At 41.8% G+C, this 20,398-nt stretch overlaps 2 protein-coding genes across 6 annotated transcripts in view; both read right to left on the bottom strand.

Annotated features, from left to right (window-relative positions):
• Window positions 1-574: 574 nt before the first annotated feature.
• Window positions 575-9,671, bottom strand: LOC109892562 (PHD finger protein 12). Of its 2 annotated transcripts, none has more exons than XM_031826466.1 (14): window positions 9,339-9,671; window positions 8,645-8,793; window positions 8,076-8,257; window positions 6,551-6,623; window positions 5,859-6,409; window positions 4,512-4,644; window positions 4,214-4,378; window positions 3,963-4,121; window positions 3,042-3,849; window positions 2,769-2,915; window positions 2,390-2,488; window positions 2,184-2,266; window positions 1,855-1,993; window positions 575-1,670 (listed from the first exon to the last, which is right to left on the bottom strand). In XM_031826466.1, exons 2-14 carry the CDS (start codon window positions 8,708-8,710, stop codon window positions 1,285-1,287), a joined length of 2,991 nt encoding a protein of 996 aa, XP_031682326.1. In that variant the 5' UTR covers window positions 8,711-8,793; window positions 9,339-9,671; the 3' UTR covers window positions 575-1,284. The 2 variants fall into 2 exon arrangements, with proteins under 2 accessions (XP_031682326.1, XP_020340771.1); XM_020485182.2 differs by having other exon boundaries at window positions 8,892-9,637.
• Window positions 9,672-12,828: 3,157 nt separating this feature from the next.
• LOC109891759 (seizure protein 6 homolog) overlaps window positions 12,829-20,398 on the bottom strand; it is a 234,028-nt gene continuing 226,458 nt past the window's right edge. Inside the window, exons 15-18 of one of the 4 annotated variants that reach the window (XM_031826469.1) lie at window positions 20,091-20,199; window positions 19,882-19,981; window positions 15,314-15,322; window positions 12,829-14,957 (exon numbers count right to left, since the gene is read on the bottom strand). In XM_031826469.1, coding sequence (XP_031682329.1) covers window positions 14,928-14,957; window positions 15,314-15,322; window positions 19,882-19,981; window positions 20,091-20,199 — 248 coding nt within the window. In that variant the 3' untranslated portion in view covers window positions 12,829-14,927. Of the gene's footprint in view, window positions 15,323-18,050; window positions 19,982-20,090; window positions 20,200-20,398 lie in introns of those variants that run through there. The other 3 variants (XM_031826470.1, XM_031826468.1, XM_031826467.1) reach the window with 3 other exon arrangements.

The following is a 20,398-nucleotide window of genomic DNA, read 5'->3' on the forward strand; positions in this document are numbered from 1 at the left end:
TACACCGGAACAAACATAGCTAAGCGCAATGTTAATACACTGTAACAAACATGGAGTTACAAGCTACTCACAGCCCATGGTAAAACGTTAACCAATGCGGCAAAAAATGAGTGCATTTACTGCATGTATTGTAGCAAACAGACAGTGCAAAATGCCTTTCGGTTCTTGAGCCCCAGTCTTGGCAAACTAGTTTACCTAAACAAAGGTCGCTACACTATCTCCTCAGTTTGGGAGTGTCCCCCCACTCTTCATTTTATGAAGTCCCTCACATGTACACAACTCTCCAATGGTCGAACATGCGACATCCCACTCCTGACACCATTGTAGCAAACGATGACATGCAATGTCCCTTTGTGGGTCTCCCAGGCAAGCTTGCTAACCACTGCTCCAATAAGGTTAACCCATTTAGGGGAGATCTGCACTAGCTTACCTAGAAAAGGATTGCTACAGTATGTACCATGTAGCCTACATCTACAATTGGTAGTTAGCAACGAATGAAATTACAGAAGCCTAAGTGCTCACTGATGCTTGTTCTTAAAAATCTTTAGGTATTTACATTATGACAGACAAGAAACAATGTCAAAGTGGATTTGTATTTACAGAGTACATAAACATTTGATGAATTATTTCTAAAAACAGACCATTTACTATGTTGACATAGTATTGAAAAAAACTGGACTAACACTTTTGAAAACTACTGCACAAAATTCACATGAAGCACTGTACAGATTTAAGCCAAAATGGCCATAATTTGAGTTTGCATACAGAATCCTATGCTTCCCTTGTTCTGCTGAAAAATAATTCTTAATCATGTACATTTGTGTGTGGATATTTAAAAACACACACACCCATGTATGTATAAGCATGGATGTGTACACATACGTTTGAATATATAGCTGCTACCTGTAGTGCAATAGTAGCAAAACAAACATCTGAACTACATTTTCAAATACAGTACACAAACTAAAATGATAAAGAGCAAATAAAAGTAGCATTTTCAGAGAAAGAAGCATCATTACTGGCACAAAATACAAGTTGGGTACTTTACAAGTGACGTTGCTTGTTTTTTCACGTCTACGATAAACCATCCCTTTTTTCAATGCCAAAGTTGTCCATTTACAAAAAATATAAATTCTATGTGCAACTTGCCCACAAAATATGAGCCTTAAAAATACTTAATATCATGCAAATGTATGAACATAAAATAAGAACGCTTTCCCTTTTTATTTTATACAGTATACAAGTACAGCTGCTGAGCCTGGTTCTGTTGACGTGGGAACAGAGCTAGGGGACAGGATTAGGTTGTATCACTGGCACTTGGTGGAGCTGGGAGGTGTGCTTGTCAGAGGGTTCTGTTCCTTCCTGGCTCTGGGAGGTGGCAGTGGAGGTGGTGTTTGGGGTAGTCAGGGTTTCCTCTTTGGGCTGCTTGCAGGCAAACTCTGTAATACTGAAGACAAACTGCATGCAGCCCATCTTGACGAAGCTGCCGTGGTGGAGCAGGGCAGTGCCCTCCCAGCCTGCCCCACTGCCCCCAATCAGACTGGAGCTGCTGGCCTTGCAGTCGCAGCAGGATCTGGACAAAGTCCCTTGACACTGGCTCATCACCCCCTCCTCTAGCACCATGGGCTCCCCCGCACCTTCCACTTCCTGTTTCCTCCTCTTGCAGCGCTCTGTGGGTAAAAGACATTACAAACAATCAGACCTTGTTAAAGCAAGGTCCATCTCTGTTAAAGCAGATCTGTGTCTGCTTTAACAACATTAGGAAATATGCCATCATGGTCATTACTAAAAGGTGAAGGTGAACTACTTCCTTCCTGTTTCTATAGGAAGCGGTGACAGAGGAGCTCCACTCACTGATAATGTTCTGCACTTTGGAGACCAGGCTGCTGGAGGGGCTGGGGCCAGTCTTCTCAGAGAAGTCACAGGAGTACAGCACATTATCCACCATGGTCCCGTGTTCACTGTAGTTGAGAAGCTCATACTGCTTGGTGTTCTGATCGAGGCAAGAAAAATGACAAAATAAAATATTCAATTTACAGAGCAGCTACTAAAATAATCCCTCAAGCAAGGAAATATAAATCTGAAACATATTTATACTTTATTTCTGTATGAGTCAGAACTTATCGTAAAATTGTTTCCAATACCAAGAACATGTTTGAATGTGAAATAAATGAGCCACCCACCTCATCATAAAAGATGCAGGCATGTTTGCCTGACACATAATTACAATGACCATAGTTTGTAAGGCACACGTCCATGTCAGCACCTGCAAACAACAAGACACAGCCTCAAGTCAGCTAAATCTGCCAGGGATGGAAGACACCATTACATGAAAAGGAGTTCCTGCTATTGGGTCATGTTGGGTTATCTGGGACAGAGGGAATCTTACCAGTTCCTATGTACAGGCTTCTGTAGCACATACTACAAGCTCCTCCTTTCCCAGTCAAAGGATAAAACACAGCCCTGGCCTGGATATCCTTGTTTTGTGCTGAGAAAATAAATAACACATTAACTCCTCAAAATGATGCTTTATACAGAACAATCAAAGTTAACAATATAGGACAAACTAATTCAAATGAGGGATGAAATTACAAACATGACGATGAAAGGGGGATAGAAGCAACAGACGTTAATAGAATTGGAAAGAATGATCGGCGTGAAGACGGTGAGGTAGGGTTAGAATAGCCAGGGAGTCAGAGTGAGGGAGGGATATAGGGAACACTGGGTGGTGGTGGTGGTGGTCTTGATAATGAACAAGGGTTTCTTACCTTCCGTAGGCTGGGGTTGTGGCACAGGAGGTAGGCTGATACAGCTGCTCTGTGGAGGGGAAGGAGCTTTAGGGCCAAACAACTGCTGGATCCTCTGCCAGGCCAGGAGTTCAATAAACTTCTCATCTAGACTACTCATCTGAATCTCTGGAAAATAATCAAAGTTAAAGAGATATAGTGAATTCAGTTAGTGTGGATCTAACTTCTCCTCACCAATTATTCACATGTGCAACCAATCAAAATGTCGATCTTATTACGTCAGGTGAGACTTACCACCGTGGCAGTCTGCCACAGCCTTCAGACAGCTGGACAGGTCTCCCATAGAGAAAGAGCTGGGGAGCAGAGAAGCACTCCTGGGGGTCACAGCATCAAGACTGACTTTTCCACCTGCTGGTGGGGCAGTGGAGCCCAGCTTGGTCGTGCCCTTGATCTGGTATGGTGTTCCAGGTGGGGTGAGGGCACGGGTCACTGCAGTGCTGCTGCTAGTGGTCCGAGCAGGGCCCTCTGTGCCTTGGGAGGGTCTGTGAGGTGGAGAGGGACCTCTGGGTTCTGGTTTGAAGGGACTGGTGCATGGGGATGATGTCACTGGACAGGGTTTTAACAGGGTTTTCTCAGTCTTGACCACAGCTCTTCCAGTGTGGTTGGGTAACTCCGGGCCAGGGGCTGCTGGTGTCTGAGGAACAGGCCTATCAGGACCCGAGGGCTCTCTCAGTTTGTAGAGGTCATCCTGTCTGCAGGCCTCTGAACTCCCATTGGTCCGAGCCAGCTGCTCCAGAGGACTGTTAACATTACTGGGCCCACAGTAATGACAAGGCTTCTCTGTACACATGCTACACTTGCCTTCTTTGAGTGCAGGCGCCCCCTGGGGGCAAAATGCTGCACTGTCAGCCTTTGGCTTGGAGGCTGGCGACTCTGTCCTGTTAGAAGTGCACACTGCACCGCCCTCCTCTCCTGTTCCACAAGGTTTGATGTCGGCCTTGTTCATTTGCTCAGAGTCCCACTCAGACGATGGCTTCTCCTTCTGCTTGGCCGATAGATGTCTCACTATGCTGCACTGGAGTGTGATGACGTCACGTAGCCACTGGGAGACAATACAGGAAAACAAAACACATTAAATCAGTATTAAAGACATTGGTTTTGTTTACTATCATGAAACATTGTATATCACTGCTGCGTAACACTCCAGTGTCCTACCTCCTGTTGCTCGTCCTCGCTCGTTAAGTGCTGAGAGGGTGTAAGGTGCTGGTGGGAGGATTCTGGACTGCCATTACAGATCAGCTCCCCATTGCGGATCCCAGCAGGGGCCATCATGGCCGGGGGACACTTGTATTGGGACTTTATAGCATCAGGGACCTGTCAAGAGACACAATAGATTGAGTTACAGGATGTGACAACAGTGAACACAGAGATGGTGTGTTATATTTTACAATGACTAATAGGCTGACCTTGAGGGTTTTCTTCAGGTGTGTGTGGGCTCCTCGGCGAACGGGGGGATTGAGACGATGCACCCGCTGCAGGAAATCCACCTTGACGGCGTGTTGGGACATCCTGTCCTGAAACTGGTCAAACAGCTGGCAGCGGCCGCTCAACGTCAGGCTCCTCTGCTTCAGCTGGGAGACAGGGGCACAAAATCAGGTCAATACCATTAAAACTTCATGTTTCAACACATGGATGTGTGTGACTATGAGCTTACTTGCACAACCGCACTTAATAAAGGTGAAATAAAATACAAAAATGACTTACCACCATGTGCTCTATGTGATTGGGGCACATCCACTTGCCCACGGGCATGGCAGTAAGAGGAGGGTCCAGACAGTCCATGTGGAACAAAAGGGGGCAATAGTCACACTGGATTAATGGTGCCAGCCTGCAGCTCCTACAACACAAACAGAGGAGATTGACAAAAACATGATGGGTTAGATATACGAAGTGATATCAAACAAGTAGACTAAAACATCCTCAAAATAGAGCTAGGGTTAGTTTGTCCTAATAGTTTAGTGAAAGAGGGGATCACTTGAGGACAAGAGATGAATGATTTTGAACACTGTCTGGAATCCTGGCAGTGTATCTGTGGTAGAGACCCCAAGCCAAGCCCCAAGGCTCATCATTCCAGAATATATAAAATGCTCAGTGAGATAGTTTGAATTCCCCCTTCTCTCTGGCCAGCCATGTGGTTCTGAATTCTGTGGTATTCCTGACATAGCCATGGCTCTGATGCCAGCCCATAGAGGCGCTCTAGAGGGTCAGAAATAACACATAGCAACATTGTGGTGCCTCCGAAAACACGTCAAGACAAACTCTACAACTCTTCTAACTTAAAATTTTTTTTATAAATAATTTATTTTTTAAATGGGGTAGTCAGTCAGTCAGGCAACTGTTGAATACATCTCCCCCGGCCACCATGATCAAATAACTAACTAGCTTTAAGATTCTCAGCCGCACAACCCAATACAAGGAAAATATTAGAAAAAAAAGAAACTAGGCAAATATTACTTTATATCATGATTCTAATAGACTGCTGTAAAAACAAAACAAATAAATAAGACAAAACACAAACTCTGTTTGGCATTCAGGAATGCCTTCAAACAAAAACGTCTGCTGAACAGATGTGTACTGCTATTGAATCCAAAACGCTGTTCCAATGGGGTGCCTGCCTCTCATTTAAGACCAAGCCATGCGTTCTGAAAGATATAACAGTATGCAGACTGTCTCCTTCTGCCGTTTCCTTTCCCTCTCCACTGGGAGACTGTACCATTTTCCTAGTAATTACGGCTCCTCTTTCCACAGGCAGAGTCCTATAAGGGTGCACTGTTTGCTCTTTTGAATGCTTTACTTAGCCCAGTCAGAGAAGATGGCGCTGCATTCAATATAATAAATGGCATATTGAATATTTTCATAGTAAACAGCTGAAATAGTGTGTGATCTGCATATAATTGGACAAGAAATCCTCTTTCCAGATACGCTCTCCAAGCTTAGTAAGAATGTAACATCTGGTGCCAAAAAAATCCCAGTTAGCCTACACAAAAATAAAGTTCAATAGAAGGCACTGATATTTTGTCATTAAAACATTGGCCTTCCTGTTGTCCATACCTTCCACAGGGATAGCAGACCTTCACTGGCAGTGGGACCAGCCCATTGTGGTCCAGCTCGTGCTGCGGTCGCTTCACATTCTTTCCTGTCATCTCATCTCTCCTCCTCTTTTTACTAGTTCCTGGAAGTGCAGTTGTGCAGGTGAGCTCATTGGGGAGCTGGAACTGCGTGGGGTTCCTCTCCATGGCAGCAGCTATCAGAAGGTCAAAGGGCCTCTTGAGGTGTGGGGTGGAGCTCTCGGGCTCCGAGCCCTGGGCGTCGTCCTCCACGTCTAGCATGTCGTCATCCATGTAATTCTGCTCCGATGGCGTGGGGGTGTCTGTGGAGGCGGTGGAGGTGGGGGTGTTGGGTCTGCTGCTGGGCCTCCTCTCCAGGAGACGGACCTGGGCAACAGCTGTAGCCCTCAGCCCTGTGGTGCCTCCTACTGCTGCCGTGGGGTCCAGCCTCAGGGTGCCTGGGGCAAGCTCTAACTCTGCTGCAGGGGAGGAAGACTGCTTAGACAGCTGGCGCTCCAGCAGACCATTAATCTGCTCCTTCTTCAGCTCCCGCTTCTATGACAAGAAAAACATGTAAACAGTCTGAAAAGCACTGGTTACACTAGTCTCACCAACCTATCCAGATGAATGAAGCACTCAACATAACACTTAACAAACAAAAAGGTCATTTCTCCCCATGTTTCAGACTTGACCCACCTTCCTGCGCACCATGCAGCGATGACACATCCAGTCTCCAGGGGGCAGCATCTCCTTACTCAGGGGTGGGTTGCTGCAGGTTCAACACAAGTTAAGCATTAGCAAAACAGCTGGCAAGGAAGTTCAATGCAAATCAGCAATTCATAACATTCAATGCCCTCACAATGTAGCCTAGTTTACAACTTCCAGAGGTATGGTGTTTTCCCAGGCCATTTTTCTCAATTGAAATGACTGACAATGCTAGAGACCTGTAGCCGATGAAAGCCAGGTGAGAGGGAATGAGTTCAAATGGCTCTTTTTAGGCAGGGTTCCAAGGCCCCTGGGGACACAGTCTCGTGATTCAGTGGCAAAAGTATGTGCTGGATCTATTGAAAAGGCTGCTGGTCCAAAACTAACATGGATTAATTCAAGCTTTCCAAGAAAGACTAAGACTGCAGTGATGAGCACCACAAGAAAAAGGAGGACCACAAGATTAAATAACAATCCACTTTCCTCAGCAAAAACACTTTCCTAGAAGAAGTCTTAACAATGAGCAAAAAATATACATAAAAATAACCCTGCAGAACTCATAGGCAAAAAGTATATACTCTAGTGCAGGCTATGAGGATAAAGGCCTCTGCTCTGGTAGGTGCCTCATGCCACCAGCTCTGGTCTGCTTAGCTCCCAGCAGCACATGCCATGGTTAATGATTATTCATATCGTCAGTGAGGCTGCACTGCCAGGTTCCCAGAGCTCCTCACCGCTTCAGCAGAAATCCTTGACTAAACCGCACCAACATCCGCAAGCTCATTACATACTGGAAATGGCTGTTAGGAGACGACTAAGTGGGGTAGACAATGCATGCAAAAAATCTGTCATCCTTGACTGAAGAGAAGCAAGGCTAAGTAGCTAAGTGCAGAATTGAGTGCAGACATGTAGTTATGTACAAAACTCTGTAGCTCTGTACATGTTAAAACTCTGTAGCTCTGTACAAGTACAAAGCTCCAGAGTTAACATGTACAAAGCTACAGAGTTTTAACATGCAGGTCTAAATAATGTGGCAGAATATTATTGAAAACAGTCTACAGTGCCACAATTTGGCAAAGAATGTGCATTAGATTAGCCAACAAAAGCTACTAGGAGCTTGTCTGTCAGTAGTCAGCTACCCACAGAGTTGTTAGACAACCACAAATGTAGCCAAGTTCCTCAACTACTTTTTTTTATTGAGCTGACTCATTTCTTCAAAAAGTGTAAATTCTTGTACCTGTTGGTCCTCTGTTGTTGCATGCTTTTTTGTTTGCTGAAATTGATTAGCGTTTTATTCAAAACTATGGATATCAACAAAATGTCACAACAGAGGACAAACATAGGTACATGGTAAGGGTTTAAGAATTTACATTTTTTATGTATTGAAGGCTCATTTAAAAACACGATTGTCTGTGCTCAACTCCATGAAGTCGTTTGGGTACTTGGCAACCACACATGCTGCCTTCCTTGCAAGTTCAACACCGGGAAGTCATTACTGTAAATTGAAAGATAAGCATACCAGCACTGTAAATGAAAGGCGGCGGGACAATGATCACAACAGAGGAGGTCGCCTCCCTCTCTGCAACTGTCACAAGTGTCGTGATTCGTGGCTCTCCCTGCTCTCCGGGCATTTTTATCTGGTTTCCGACTTCTTTTTTCTCCATCTTCAGACTTGGGAGGCGCAAGCAATGCTTGTATTTGCTAAAATATCAGGAAAATAGTGCAGTGATAGATCTGGTTAGCTACCTACATTGTTGCACCGTATTTACTGTAGTGGCAAGTCTGCCATAGAACAACAAACCACATTTAAATTAGCTACAATGTACCAATTTCAGTCAATGGTTTGAATTGATACGGTTTGGTAACATGACTTCTGGCAGAGGTTTGCTTGAAAGAGCAATGGCGTCCAGCAGTTAGCTAACGACGTTAGAGAGCTTAGCTAGCTAGTAGTAACGTTAGTTAGCTACAAACATTGCACTGCCACTTCGCCCTATATATCAGCTAGTGAGTTAGCTAGCTACTACTAGATAAACAACACAAACATGTTATATCCATTTGTCATCGTGATAGTAACAGTAAAGGCTTTACCTGCATAAGACCACCAGAGGTGTCAAGATCATAGACAATCGCTGGGGTCTCCATTTTATCCCACATTCAAACAGCCGAAGTGAGCAAACAATCAGAGCTCCGTTAATAACGAATCCTTCAAGCAGATTATTTCCTAAAACGACAACAGTCTTGGGGAAATAAACAAGTTCCTATTAGTTAACTAGTTAATGGTTTTTGGAAAACAATGTTGTTTCCGAGGTAGATTCAATACAATGCCTCCCTTTACAGTTCAAAGACGAAGAGTCGTTTCTTCATGAAATCCTTAGCTTGGTCAGCCTTGAATTGTTGATCTTCCACGTTGTCCCAACCGTGTAATGCAAAAAGACAAAGTACTCCTTCTTGTTTCGAAATTGGATAAAAGATATTCGGCGTTTGGCCTTAGTCCTTACTGAGGCCTAGCTTTGTACTGTACATGGTGGTTGTGCTTGTCCCTACGCCTGTGGTTGAAGCTAACGTTAGCTATAATGCTGTTTACAGAGGAATATCTGTTCCCTTCCATAATAAAATAATACAATCTTACACCTGTAGCTCACATACCTGACATATAATTGCAAATAGATGAAGGATTATCCTTGTATATCGGGGGAAACAGCGCAGAAACTGTAGCTGGTATTATTGTTATGAATAAATGCTAGCAAAGCATCAGCCCTGACAGTGCTAGCTTCATCCTCACCATGGAGTTGGCGCAAATTTGCGTAGAAGGACGCTTTGAGCATGCGCTCTACCACTGCTTGCTCTCATCTTAGTAGAGACAAAAATGGGCGTTTCGAATAATGCTTGAGCTTTGGATACGATAGAAAATAACATTGTCATCCGTGGAAAATAGTTGTCATACATCGTATCAGGAATTGGGTTGTTCTGCTAGGGTGATCACCGATTGCAAGTTTGCTTATTGCTTTTACTAAACTGACAAGAAAACAAACTTCTCCTCGCTGCCTCGTTCCCTATATTTTCAATAGTACATCCTCCTACTTGTCCTCGACGACGAGTAGCCTAGGCCAAGTAGAAATTCCAGTCAATCGTCCTGACTGTTCATAGGAATTATCAAGGAAAAGGAAAATCATAAAATAAAATCTGTAAATTGACCAATTTATTTTACATTTGTAAAACATATATAATTTCCAAAAATGCCCGAGGCCTCATTTATCAATCATGCGTAGGGAAAAATCTGTGCGTAAACCATGCGTGGGATAATGTCCACGCAAAGTGAGATTTATCAAAATGAACTTTGGCTGGAGAGTGTGTGTAAATTGACAGTGCCAAATTGTGGGCAGAGAAAAATTCAGTTGGTGGTACAGTAACCAAAAAAGGTTGGGAACCACTGGCCTAGTCCATGGGGGAAAGTATGTGTTGAAATTGTGAGAGTAATAATTAAGTCATTGTTCAATTTCATTGTGAATTCATGCAACATATCTTGACAGGCTAAAATGTGACCACATAGATGCGTTTGTTACGGTAATAATCCAAATAAAGTACAGTAATTTGCTAAATTAGAGGCACGTGTGAAAGTGAAACCATTGTTGAAATACTATAAAATACTGAGATAATGGGAAATCAATGAGAGATGGCTGATCTTGCTCTGTTGGAAGATTTGACACAGGCTGCATTTAGCAGAGACCACGTTTTTAGAGACAGATGGGTCTTTTGAGCAGAATGTACAGATTGGCTCATCAGATATCGTTTCCCAAAACCATTCTTCTATGATTTTTGCAAGAATTGAATACTTACTTTAGAAGGCCAAACACGTGCCAATAATGCCATTTCTGTGCACATCCAAGTGCTTCGGTTTTTGGCAAAGGGCAATTTTCAGAGGCAGCTTGTCGATCAGCATCTCACAGCCCTTGATGAGCCAATGTTTTGGATGCAATCGTTATCAAAACGAACATACCATTTCCATACACCATCACACAACAGGTTGAAGTCAAGAGGGGTTTGTTTGTTATAAATACAAATGGAGCAATAGACGGAAACTACATCGCTATAAAAGCACTATCCCAAAACTAGTTAAACTATGTGAACAGAAAGGCTCAAGACTCAATGTGCAGGTGATAAGTTATGTGAAAGACCCTACTGAATGTGGTGGCATGACTCATTCAGCATTGTTGGCCTATAAACCAGTGTAACAGTATTGCTTCCGTCCCTCTCCTCACCCCTACCTGGGCTCGAACCAGGGACCCTCTGCATACATAGACAACAGCCACCCTTGAAGCATCGTTACCCATCACGCCACAAACTAGCTAACCAGTTCACATTGGTTACACCAACAGGGAGCTATTGAGGATGAATGGCTTATTGGTATGTGTTGCCTACTCATATGAAGTATATTTGTCATTGCTAAAGCAACTTCAATTGTCATAATGGTCTTTTCTTTGTAGCTATGTCTTTATTTTTATTGGTCAAACCCCAACTGAGTGAGCCAAATAAAACCTTTTGTTTGTACTCAACCAACCTGACACTAGCATCTCTATTTCATCATCGGAAAAGTTTATTTTTCTTAGCTGTTTTTGGTTGCGCCTTTGTATTTCATGGTACAGGGTGGTATATTCCCTATACAGAAATCGCTCCGCCATTTCCTGGTTGCAAATATTCTAATAGTTTGCCTCATTTCAGTTTATGTGAATGGAAGGTCTATCCAGATGAGGGTGGGAAAGTCCCTATCAGGCAGCTACCTGGTGGATAATGGTACACCACAGGGGAGTGTGATTAGTCCTCTGTTGTTCTGTATCATGATCCATGACGTTGATTTATATTGGGAGGTTGTTATTTGCAGATGACAACCAGGATTAGACAGATGGGTATACAGATAAGATTGACTTGGGTCCCAGCCCATGTGGGGGTGGAGGGGAACGAGGCAGTTGATGTACTGGCTAAACAAGCACTTAGAAGTGGGGATGTTGATGTTGTAGTTTCAATGAGCAAGGCTAAGGCAAAATGCCTGATATGGACAGTGATGGAGAAGAGATGACAGGAGCAGTGAAATAGAGGTACTAAGGGTGGGAGTTTATTTCCAGTACAGAGGAAAGTCAGGGAGGGGAGGACGACAGGAAGGGACAGAAGAGAGAAGGCTATTTTTAGAAGATTAAGGGTGGGACACAGCCGGTTGAATAAGTCCTTAAATGTGATAGGAAAGCATCCAACAGGAAAGTGTGATTATTGCCAGGAAACAGAGACCGTGGAGCATGTTTTGCTACGGTGTGGGCAGTATCAGAGGGAAAGAGAGAGGCTGAGATCTAGTATGAGGGAGAAGGGGATACAGGAAATTAAGAGTATATTGAGTAGAACGTCATTAGATATAGTCTCAAATATTTTGTTATCTTTTTTTAAGAGCAAAGGGGCTAGCAGGTACGATTTCTCTGGCCCACACTCCAGTAGAGTAGGTGGCGGTAATGCACCATAACGTTAGATGCCAACTGCCGATAAATCCCACCGAAGAAGGAGAAGTTTACGTGACAAAACTAGCAAGTATAGTGTAGAGCAGGGGTACTCAACTCTTACCCTATGAGGTCCGGAGCCTGCTGGTTTTCTGTTCTACCTGATAATTAATTGCACACACCCAGGTCTAAATCCCTAATTAGAAGCTGGTGTACAAAACCTAAAGTAAAAGACACAAAAATGAAACTTAAGAACGGGGAGCATAGAAATAGCACATATAATAGATATACCGCTTCTTAGATTTGCTTTCAATGAGAATGACAGATATATAACACATTTCTAAGAGAATTAGGCAGGGTTAACCAAAAAGTTATATATTGCAGATTTAAAGGTACGATTTTGACCATATATGGTTAATTACGGGAGTTTTGAAACGCAAATAGCCCAGGCTGTGCATGAGCACCGAGGCTGCAAACAATTGGTATTCATCAATCAGTGGGGACTGGTGGGAGGAGCTATAGGAGAATGGGCTCATTGTAATGTCTAGAATGGAATGTGTTTGAGTGCATAAATATAATAGTAAAAACTGGAAACTATGATAACATTTAAAATGAAACACCCCCAAAGGCAAATTTGTGGCACCCACAATAATCTGCTTTATCTATTCCTGTTAAAAATGTCTGTGTCAGAGTGAAAAACGGTGGATAACTTTGTTATGAAATAGATTTTGTAGTTCAGTTCATGGTGTCAATCACAGCTAATTCACAATAAATGAAAGACAAACACATAGGTAAATAGATATCTTGCCAACTTTATTTCATGTTGCATTTAATTTGATCTTCTCTTTTCCACACCCAAAGAAAACACATGAAAAAAATGCAATAGTATACTATGGTGTAAATACTATAGTATTCACTGTAGTGTTTTTGCGGACTCAAATCAGCAAAAAAACTATAGTGAATACTGTAGTATTTACTGTAATATACTGTAGTATTTACAGTATACTGTAGTATTTATTATAGTGTAGTATTTATTATAGTGTATTTATCTGCTGGATAAATATTAAAATAGCACATTTTCCACAACCTGTAGGTAGGTAGGTAGGTAGGACTGGGGTCTTAACAGATAGTTTAGATCCTCTGCGCTTTTCTATAATCTGTAGGGAACACAATATATGGTCTATACTTGTTAATAAGTACATTTCTCACTTATCAGTGGCACAACTTGGGATATGGAGAGGGGAATGGGCAGGTAATATGGAAATTGAATACTGTAGTATTTACTATATTTAAATAAGTGTGCTAATTTTGCGGACTGTAGTGTTTGTGGACATTACTGTAGTATTTCCTAGATTGCTTTTTTTGCTAATAATGCTGTAGTATTTACGATATTCTACAGTATACTACAACATTCTATAGTAAGTACTACACGTGTTAGAGGGATACTACAGTGTGTAGTATAGAATTCTACAGTATACTACAGTTTACTACAGAATTCTTTAGTAAGTCATGTAGTATTCTATAGTAAACTGTAATATTTTTTCATGTGATTTACTTATTTTAAGGTGCATTTCACATTTGTTTTGTATAATCAGTGCAAACAGTCAATTTCTTGCAATCCTTTTTACACAGAGTCTAACTCTCGGGGGAATTTTTCACAGTTAATGCAGTTCTTTTTATTCAGATTTTGAGTAATAAAATATACACCCACCTTACAACTTACTCTGAATGTACTATTGCTGGGCAATCATCAGTTTGCACTATATATTCAAAGTTTATGACCAAAGACCATTTATAGAGACAACAATTAAGATAAACAGTAAAAACAAAACCTGTTGTGACTTGCAAACTCAGATTGGACTGGGTGGATTGTTTATTTTACAAAGAGAAGAAAAGTACACAGTTTGAATATCTGACATGTTCTTTGACGTCAACAAATCTTGTGGATGCAGTTCAATACTTTAAGCAGTCAATTTCTTGTGTGGAGAGACAGAAACGAAGGAGAGCACAGACAAGGGGTGGTAGACAGTGGCCCATGAGCATTCTTATGTACATGACGTTTGTGTACTTTACAGAACAGCACTTTGTAGAAGATGGGATTTTAGATGGCCTCCTTTTCATTAAATTGGTGCATACTCTCAAGAGAAAGCTGTTGGGATTTAACATTAGTTTAACCAAGTAGTATTTACCTACTCTATATCTGCCATGAATGGGAGCTTAACACTGTGGTCTATACATTTCTCTGATGTATTTTATAGTTGTTTTAGCACAGGACATGTCTCTCAACAAAACTGTGAGTCAAACTTGAGCAAAACACTAATTTGGTTCGTCAAGTCTCAGACACCCTCATATTAGACAGGCAGTTAATTACAAAGTGATTTAAAAAACAAACAACATATAGCTATAGACATGGTTGATGGAATTATAGTAGAAAAATTGAAAATTAAAATATTCACTTAAGGTAAATGTGAAATTTGGACAATGTTCAGTCAACTGTGGGTCATAATGTATTTTCATGTATAGTGTATATTTCTAAATCTTTGCCAACTCATTATCGGTACATTCATTCTTCAGATTTCTCATGTAAAACTTAAAAACCAATTAAACTTAATGTATCACTATCCCCCATAATGTAACCAGTCCTGGGCTTATGAAATAAACAATGTAGAAACTCTAAAGAAAGGCCATCTGTGTTGAAGCTCTACAAAAATAACACCATGTTGAACCACCACCGTTGCAGCTCTGGTAGAAGTCCTCTGGAAAGACGGATATTTACAAAAGCCCACAAAAAGGAGGGAATGAAGAAGAGTGAGGAATAGGAGTTGAAGTCATCGCAGAAAAGCTGAGAGGTCACAAAAAGCAACGGTTGAATTCCTCTCGCTGTAAGGTCTCTAAATGGTTACCTCATAATCTCTTTTTTCCTGTAAAGACCAGACAAACACACTCATCAAAGGTTCTTACTCTGGGTCATAATACTTCAGTTCCTCAGCCACAGCCACCCCATACTTTACTTTCATTATCAACAGTGAGATGTTATGCAAAGGTATTTTCTTTCCCAATTTTAAGTTAATAGTAACTACTTGAGGGAAAGAGAAAAAGAGAGAGTGATGAAGTTAGTAAGGGTCAGGGAGCTCAGTGGTGAGGAACCCATTAACCCCACAATGTGTTGACTGAAGTTTTGACACCAGTTTGGTACAGTGACAGGTGATACAGAGGGTGAGGTGGATATGAGGTGTGCTCGTTAAGATGGACAGTCGGCATCAGAAGAAGGCCTCACCTCATTGTTCTTTTGCAGGCAGCCAAGGAGGGACAGACAGACAGACAATTAATAATCACAGAACACAAGCCGGGAGATGGGAGGAAGAGGTGGAAAACGAGGAGGACGAGGAGAGTATGGCCCAGTCAAAACGGAGACCAGATTATGTAAGTAACGAATTAGAGAAGCACATCTGCTCACGTCACACAGCCATCTGAATACCTGCTTAACTAATAGGACATTCCCGCAACACAATATTTTGAATCAAGTGAGATGGCTTTTTAGAGCATGATATGCATCACTGTTACATTTGTAACAGAGTTGATGAATAGTTTAACACAACACATTGATATACGGTACCAGTTTAAAGTGTGGACACACTTACTCATTCAAGGGTTTTTCTTTATTTTGACTATTTTCTACATTATAGAATAATAGTGAAGACATAAAAACTATGAAATAACACATATGGAATCATATAGTAACCAAAAAAGTGCTAAACAAATCCAAATATATTTTATATTTGAGATTCTTTAAAGTAGCCACCCTTTGCCATAATGACAGCTTTACACACTCTTGGCATTCTCCTAACCAGCTTCATGAGAATGCATTTCAATTTACAGGTGTGCCTTGTTAGAAGTGAATTAATGCGTTTGAGCCAGTTGAGTCAGTTGTGTTGTAACAAGGTAGGGGTGGTATACAGAAGAAAGCCCTGTTTGGTAAAAGACAAAGTTCATATTATTTCAAGAACAGCTCAAATAAGCAAAGAGAAACGACAGTCCATCATTACTTTACTTTAAGACATGAAGGTCATTCAATAGAACTTTGAAAGTTTCTTAAAATTCAGTCGCAAAAACAATCAAGCACTATGGTGAAACTGGTTCTCCTGTGCACCGCCACAGGAAAGGAAGACAGAGTTACCTCTGCAGTCTCTTCTCAACATCAACTGTTCAGAAGATACTGCGTGAATCAGGACTTCATGGTTGAATTGCTATAAAAACTGCTACTAAAGGACACCAAAAAGAAGAAGAGACTTGCTTGGGCCAGGAAACACAAGCAATGGACATTAGACACAATGAACATTAGCAATGGACATTAGCACACTCAATGATTGAGTTGGAGGTGTGCATGGCCACGCAGTCATGGGTGAACAGGGAGTACAGGAGGGGGCTGAGCACGCACCCTTGTGGGGCTCCACTGTTGAGGTTCAGCGAAGTGGAGGTGTTTCCTACCTTCACCACCTGGGGGAGGCCCGTTAGGAACTCCAGGACCCAGTTGCACAGGGTGGGGTTCAGACCCAGGGCCCCGAGCTTGATGATGAGCTTGGAGGATACTATGGTGTTGAAGGCAAGGCTGTAGTCAATGAACAGCATTCTTACATAGATATTCTTGTCCAGATGGGATAGGGCAGTGCGATGGCGATTGCATCGGTCTCTGGATCTATTGGGGCGGGAAGCAAATTGAAGTGGGTCTAGGGTGACAGGTAAAGTAGAGGTGATATGATCCTTGAATAGCCTCTCAAAGCACTTCATGATGACAGAAGTGAGTGCTACGGGGCGATAGTCATTTAGTTGGAGACTTATATTTCCCTCACTAACTTAAAACATCAGCTAACCGATCGCTGCAGCTGTACATAGCCCATCTGTAAATAGCCCATACAATCTACCTACCTCATCCCCATATTGTTTTTATTTACTTTTCTGCTCTTTTGCACACCAGTATTTTTACTTGCACATCCTCTGCACATCTCACTCCAGTGTTAATTTGCTCAATTGTAATTACTTCGCTACTATGGCCTATTTATTGCCTTACCTCCTCATTCCATTTGCACACACTGTATATAGATTTACATTTTTTTTCGATTGTGTTGACTGTATGCTTGTTTATTCCATGTGTAACTCTGTGTCACTTTGATTTATCTTGGCCAGGTCGTAGTTGTAATTGAGAACTTGTTCTCAACTAGCCTACCTGGTTAAATAAAGGTGAAATATTTTTTTTTTTAATAGTTCAGTGATCTTTGCTTTCTTGTACAGGAACAATGGTGGCCATCTTGAAGCATGTGGGGACAGCAGACTGGGATAGGGAGAGATTGAATATGTCCGTAAACACACCAGCCAGTTGGTCTGCGCATGCTCTGAGGACGCGTCTAGGGATGCCGTCGGCAACCTTGCAAGGATTAAAATGCTTAAATGTCTTACTCACGTCGGCCACAGAGAAGGAGAGCCCACAGTCCTTGGTAGCGGGCCGCATCGGTGGCACTGTGTTATCCTCAGCACTTAACCAGCATGGCTACCACAGCATTCTACAGCGGTACGCATTCCCATCTGGTTTGCGCTTAGTGGGACTATCATGACCCAACACACCTCCAGACAATGACCCAACACACCTCAAGGTTGTGTAAGGGCTATTTTACCAAGAAGCAGAGTGATGGAGTGCTGCATCAGATGACCTGGACTCAACAATCACTTGACCTCAACCCAATTGGGATGAGTTTGACCGCAGAGTGAAGGAAATGCACCCAACAAGTGCTCAGCATATGTGGGAACTCCTTCAAGACTGTTGGAAAAGCATTCCAGGTGAAGCTGGTTGAGAGAATGCCAAGTGTGCAAGTCTTTCATCATGACAAAGGTTGGCTACTTTGAAGAATTTCAAATAAAAAATATAACACTTTTTTGGTTACTATATGATTCCAAATGTGTTATTTCATAGTTTATGTCTTCACTATTATTCTACAATGTAGAAAATAGTAAAAAATAAAGAACAACTGAATGAGTAAGTGTGTCCAAGCTTTTGACTGGTACTTCCACATGGTGGAATCATGTTTATCGTACATTGTGCCTTTGACATTTCACAACAAATCCAACACTCACATGAAATAAAACCCATATTTGTGCACTAAATGGTGCAGATATGAAGGACTCATGGACAAAGGAATGTGTCAACCAAATACAATAATTGAGACTCAATGTCAAATCTAAGTGCTCTGATAATGTTCTAAAGTGCAACACATAAAACTAATGTAAATACTAAGTGTACATTTAAATACTGTCTATTGCACAGATTCTTTGTTATAGTCCATGTGATTTAATAACCATAATTCATAAAAGGGTCCATATGTGTATACATTTCAAAAGCATTTCAAACTATACTGAACAAAAATATAAATGCAACATGTAAAGTGTTGGTCCCATGTTTCATTAGCTGAAATAATTATCCCTGAAATGTTCCATATGCACAAAAAGCACATTTCTCTAAAATGTGAACTGGCGAATCCCGGTTTCAACTGTACCGGACAGATGGCGTTAAGTGTGCGAGTTGTTTTCTGATGTCAACTTTGTGAACAGAGTGCCCCATGGTGGCAGTTATGGTATGGGCAGGCATAAGTTACAGACAAAGAGCACAATTGCATTTTATTGATGGCAATTTGAATGCACAGAAATACTGTGACTACATCCTGAGGCCCATTGTTGTGCCATTCATCCACCACCATCACCTCATGTTTTAGCATGATAATGCATGGCCCCATGCTGAAAATCTCCTAGTTCTTCAATGGCCTGCATAACAGACATGTCACCCATTTAGCATGTTTGGGATGCTCTGGATCAACATGTACAACAGCATGTTTCAGTTCCCGCCAATATCCAGCAGCTTCGCACAGCCATTGAAAAGGGGTGGGACAACATTCCACAGGCCATAATCAACAGCCTGGTCAGCTCTATGAGAATGAGATGTGTCGAAATGCATGAGGCAAATGGTGGTCACAGCAGATACTGACTGGTTTTCTGATCCACGCATCTAACTTTATTTTTAAAAGGTGTCTGTGACCAACATATGCATATCTGTATTCCCAGTCATGTGAAATCCATAGATTAGGGCTTAATGCATTTATTTAAATTGACTGATTTCCTCATATGAATTGTAACTAAGTAAAGTCTTTGAAATTGTTGCATGTTGCATTTATATTTTTGTTCAGTGTAATTAATGGATGAGACTCAATGACTGCACAACTCAATCACATGTGAATGACATGATAATGACAATGATGGATGAGCTTTAAAGTGTCTTTGACGCTGACACTGATATTAAGTATTACAAAAATATATCTTTCACCTCCTTCATACATTCATCATCTCTCCAGGAACGTAGTTGTCATGCTCAAATTTCAAATGTAAACACATCTGTGCACTACATGTCCCCTATCCACTGATGGAGTGCTTGTGCGGTCCTATTTATCCACTGAAAATAATGTGATACTCATACAAAAACACATTTAGCTTTAAATCTAAGTAGACTGTAGTGCTTTAAAGATTTAAAGCTAAGTAGACTGTAGAGCTTCCAAACTTTAAAGCTAAGTAATAGACCTCGAGAGCCAGAATTGATTGGCAATAGTGCTTGTCTGCATTCATCACAAGACCACAAATTTAGAGGCTCAGTTCAGAGCTCTGGTTGCTGATGTGTTAGATGGTGCCCTCTGCTGGTAAGATATGAGATGACAGTCAGGCAGATTGCAATGAGATGGATCAGGACTGGACAATGGTATTCTTGGAGTCCACATCTCGAAGATTCATGTGCATGACATCCGTACTTACTCCTTTATCATAGATTGGGTTGTTGAAGGCTGACTCCTCTGTCATGTTGTCATACGGCGGCAGGGATGATGTTGGCATTCTGATGGTCTTCCCCTGAAGTCTAAGAGGGACAGAGACAAACAAGCACACTTGAACAGTCTCAACTGCTCTGAAGCATATAACTGAATTAGTTATGTAGTTACTTTCCAATCTCTTATTCTCATACTCACTTTGCAAAGTAGAGGTAAATCCCCAGGATGACTACCAATACAACCGCAGCAGGAATCAGAACGGCGATGGCAATGTTGGTTCCCTCCATACCGTACTCAGGACTAGCAACTGAAAATAAACATGAAACATGCATAACTAGAATTGACCTGAAACAAGTACAGCATAAGTATACTATATATACACAAAAGTATGTGGATACGGCTATTTCAGCCACTCCCGTTGCTGACAGGCATATAAAATCGAGCACAGCAGTAGAATTGCCTTACTGAGGAGTTCAGCGACTTTCAACATGGCACCGTCATAGGAT

This window comes from Oncorhynchus kisutch, linkage group LG6, assembly GCF_002021735.2.
Source record: "Oncorhynchus kisutch isolate 150728-3 linkage group LG6, Okis_V2, whole genome shotgun sequence".
NCBI classification, from domain to species: domain Eukaryota; kingdom Metazoa; phylum Chordata; class Actinopteri; order Salmoniformes; family Salmonidae; genus Oncorhynchus; species Oncorhynchus kisutch.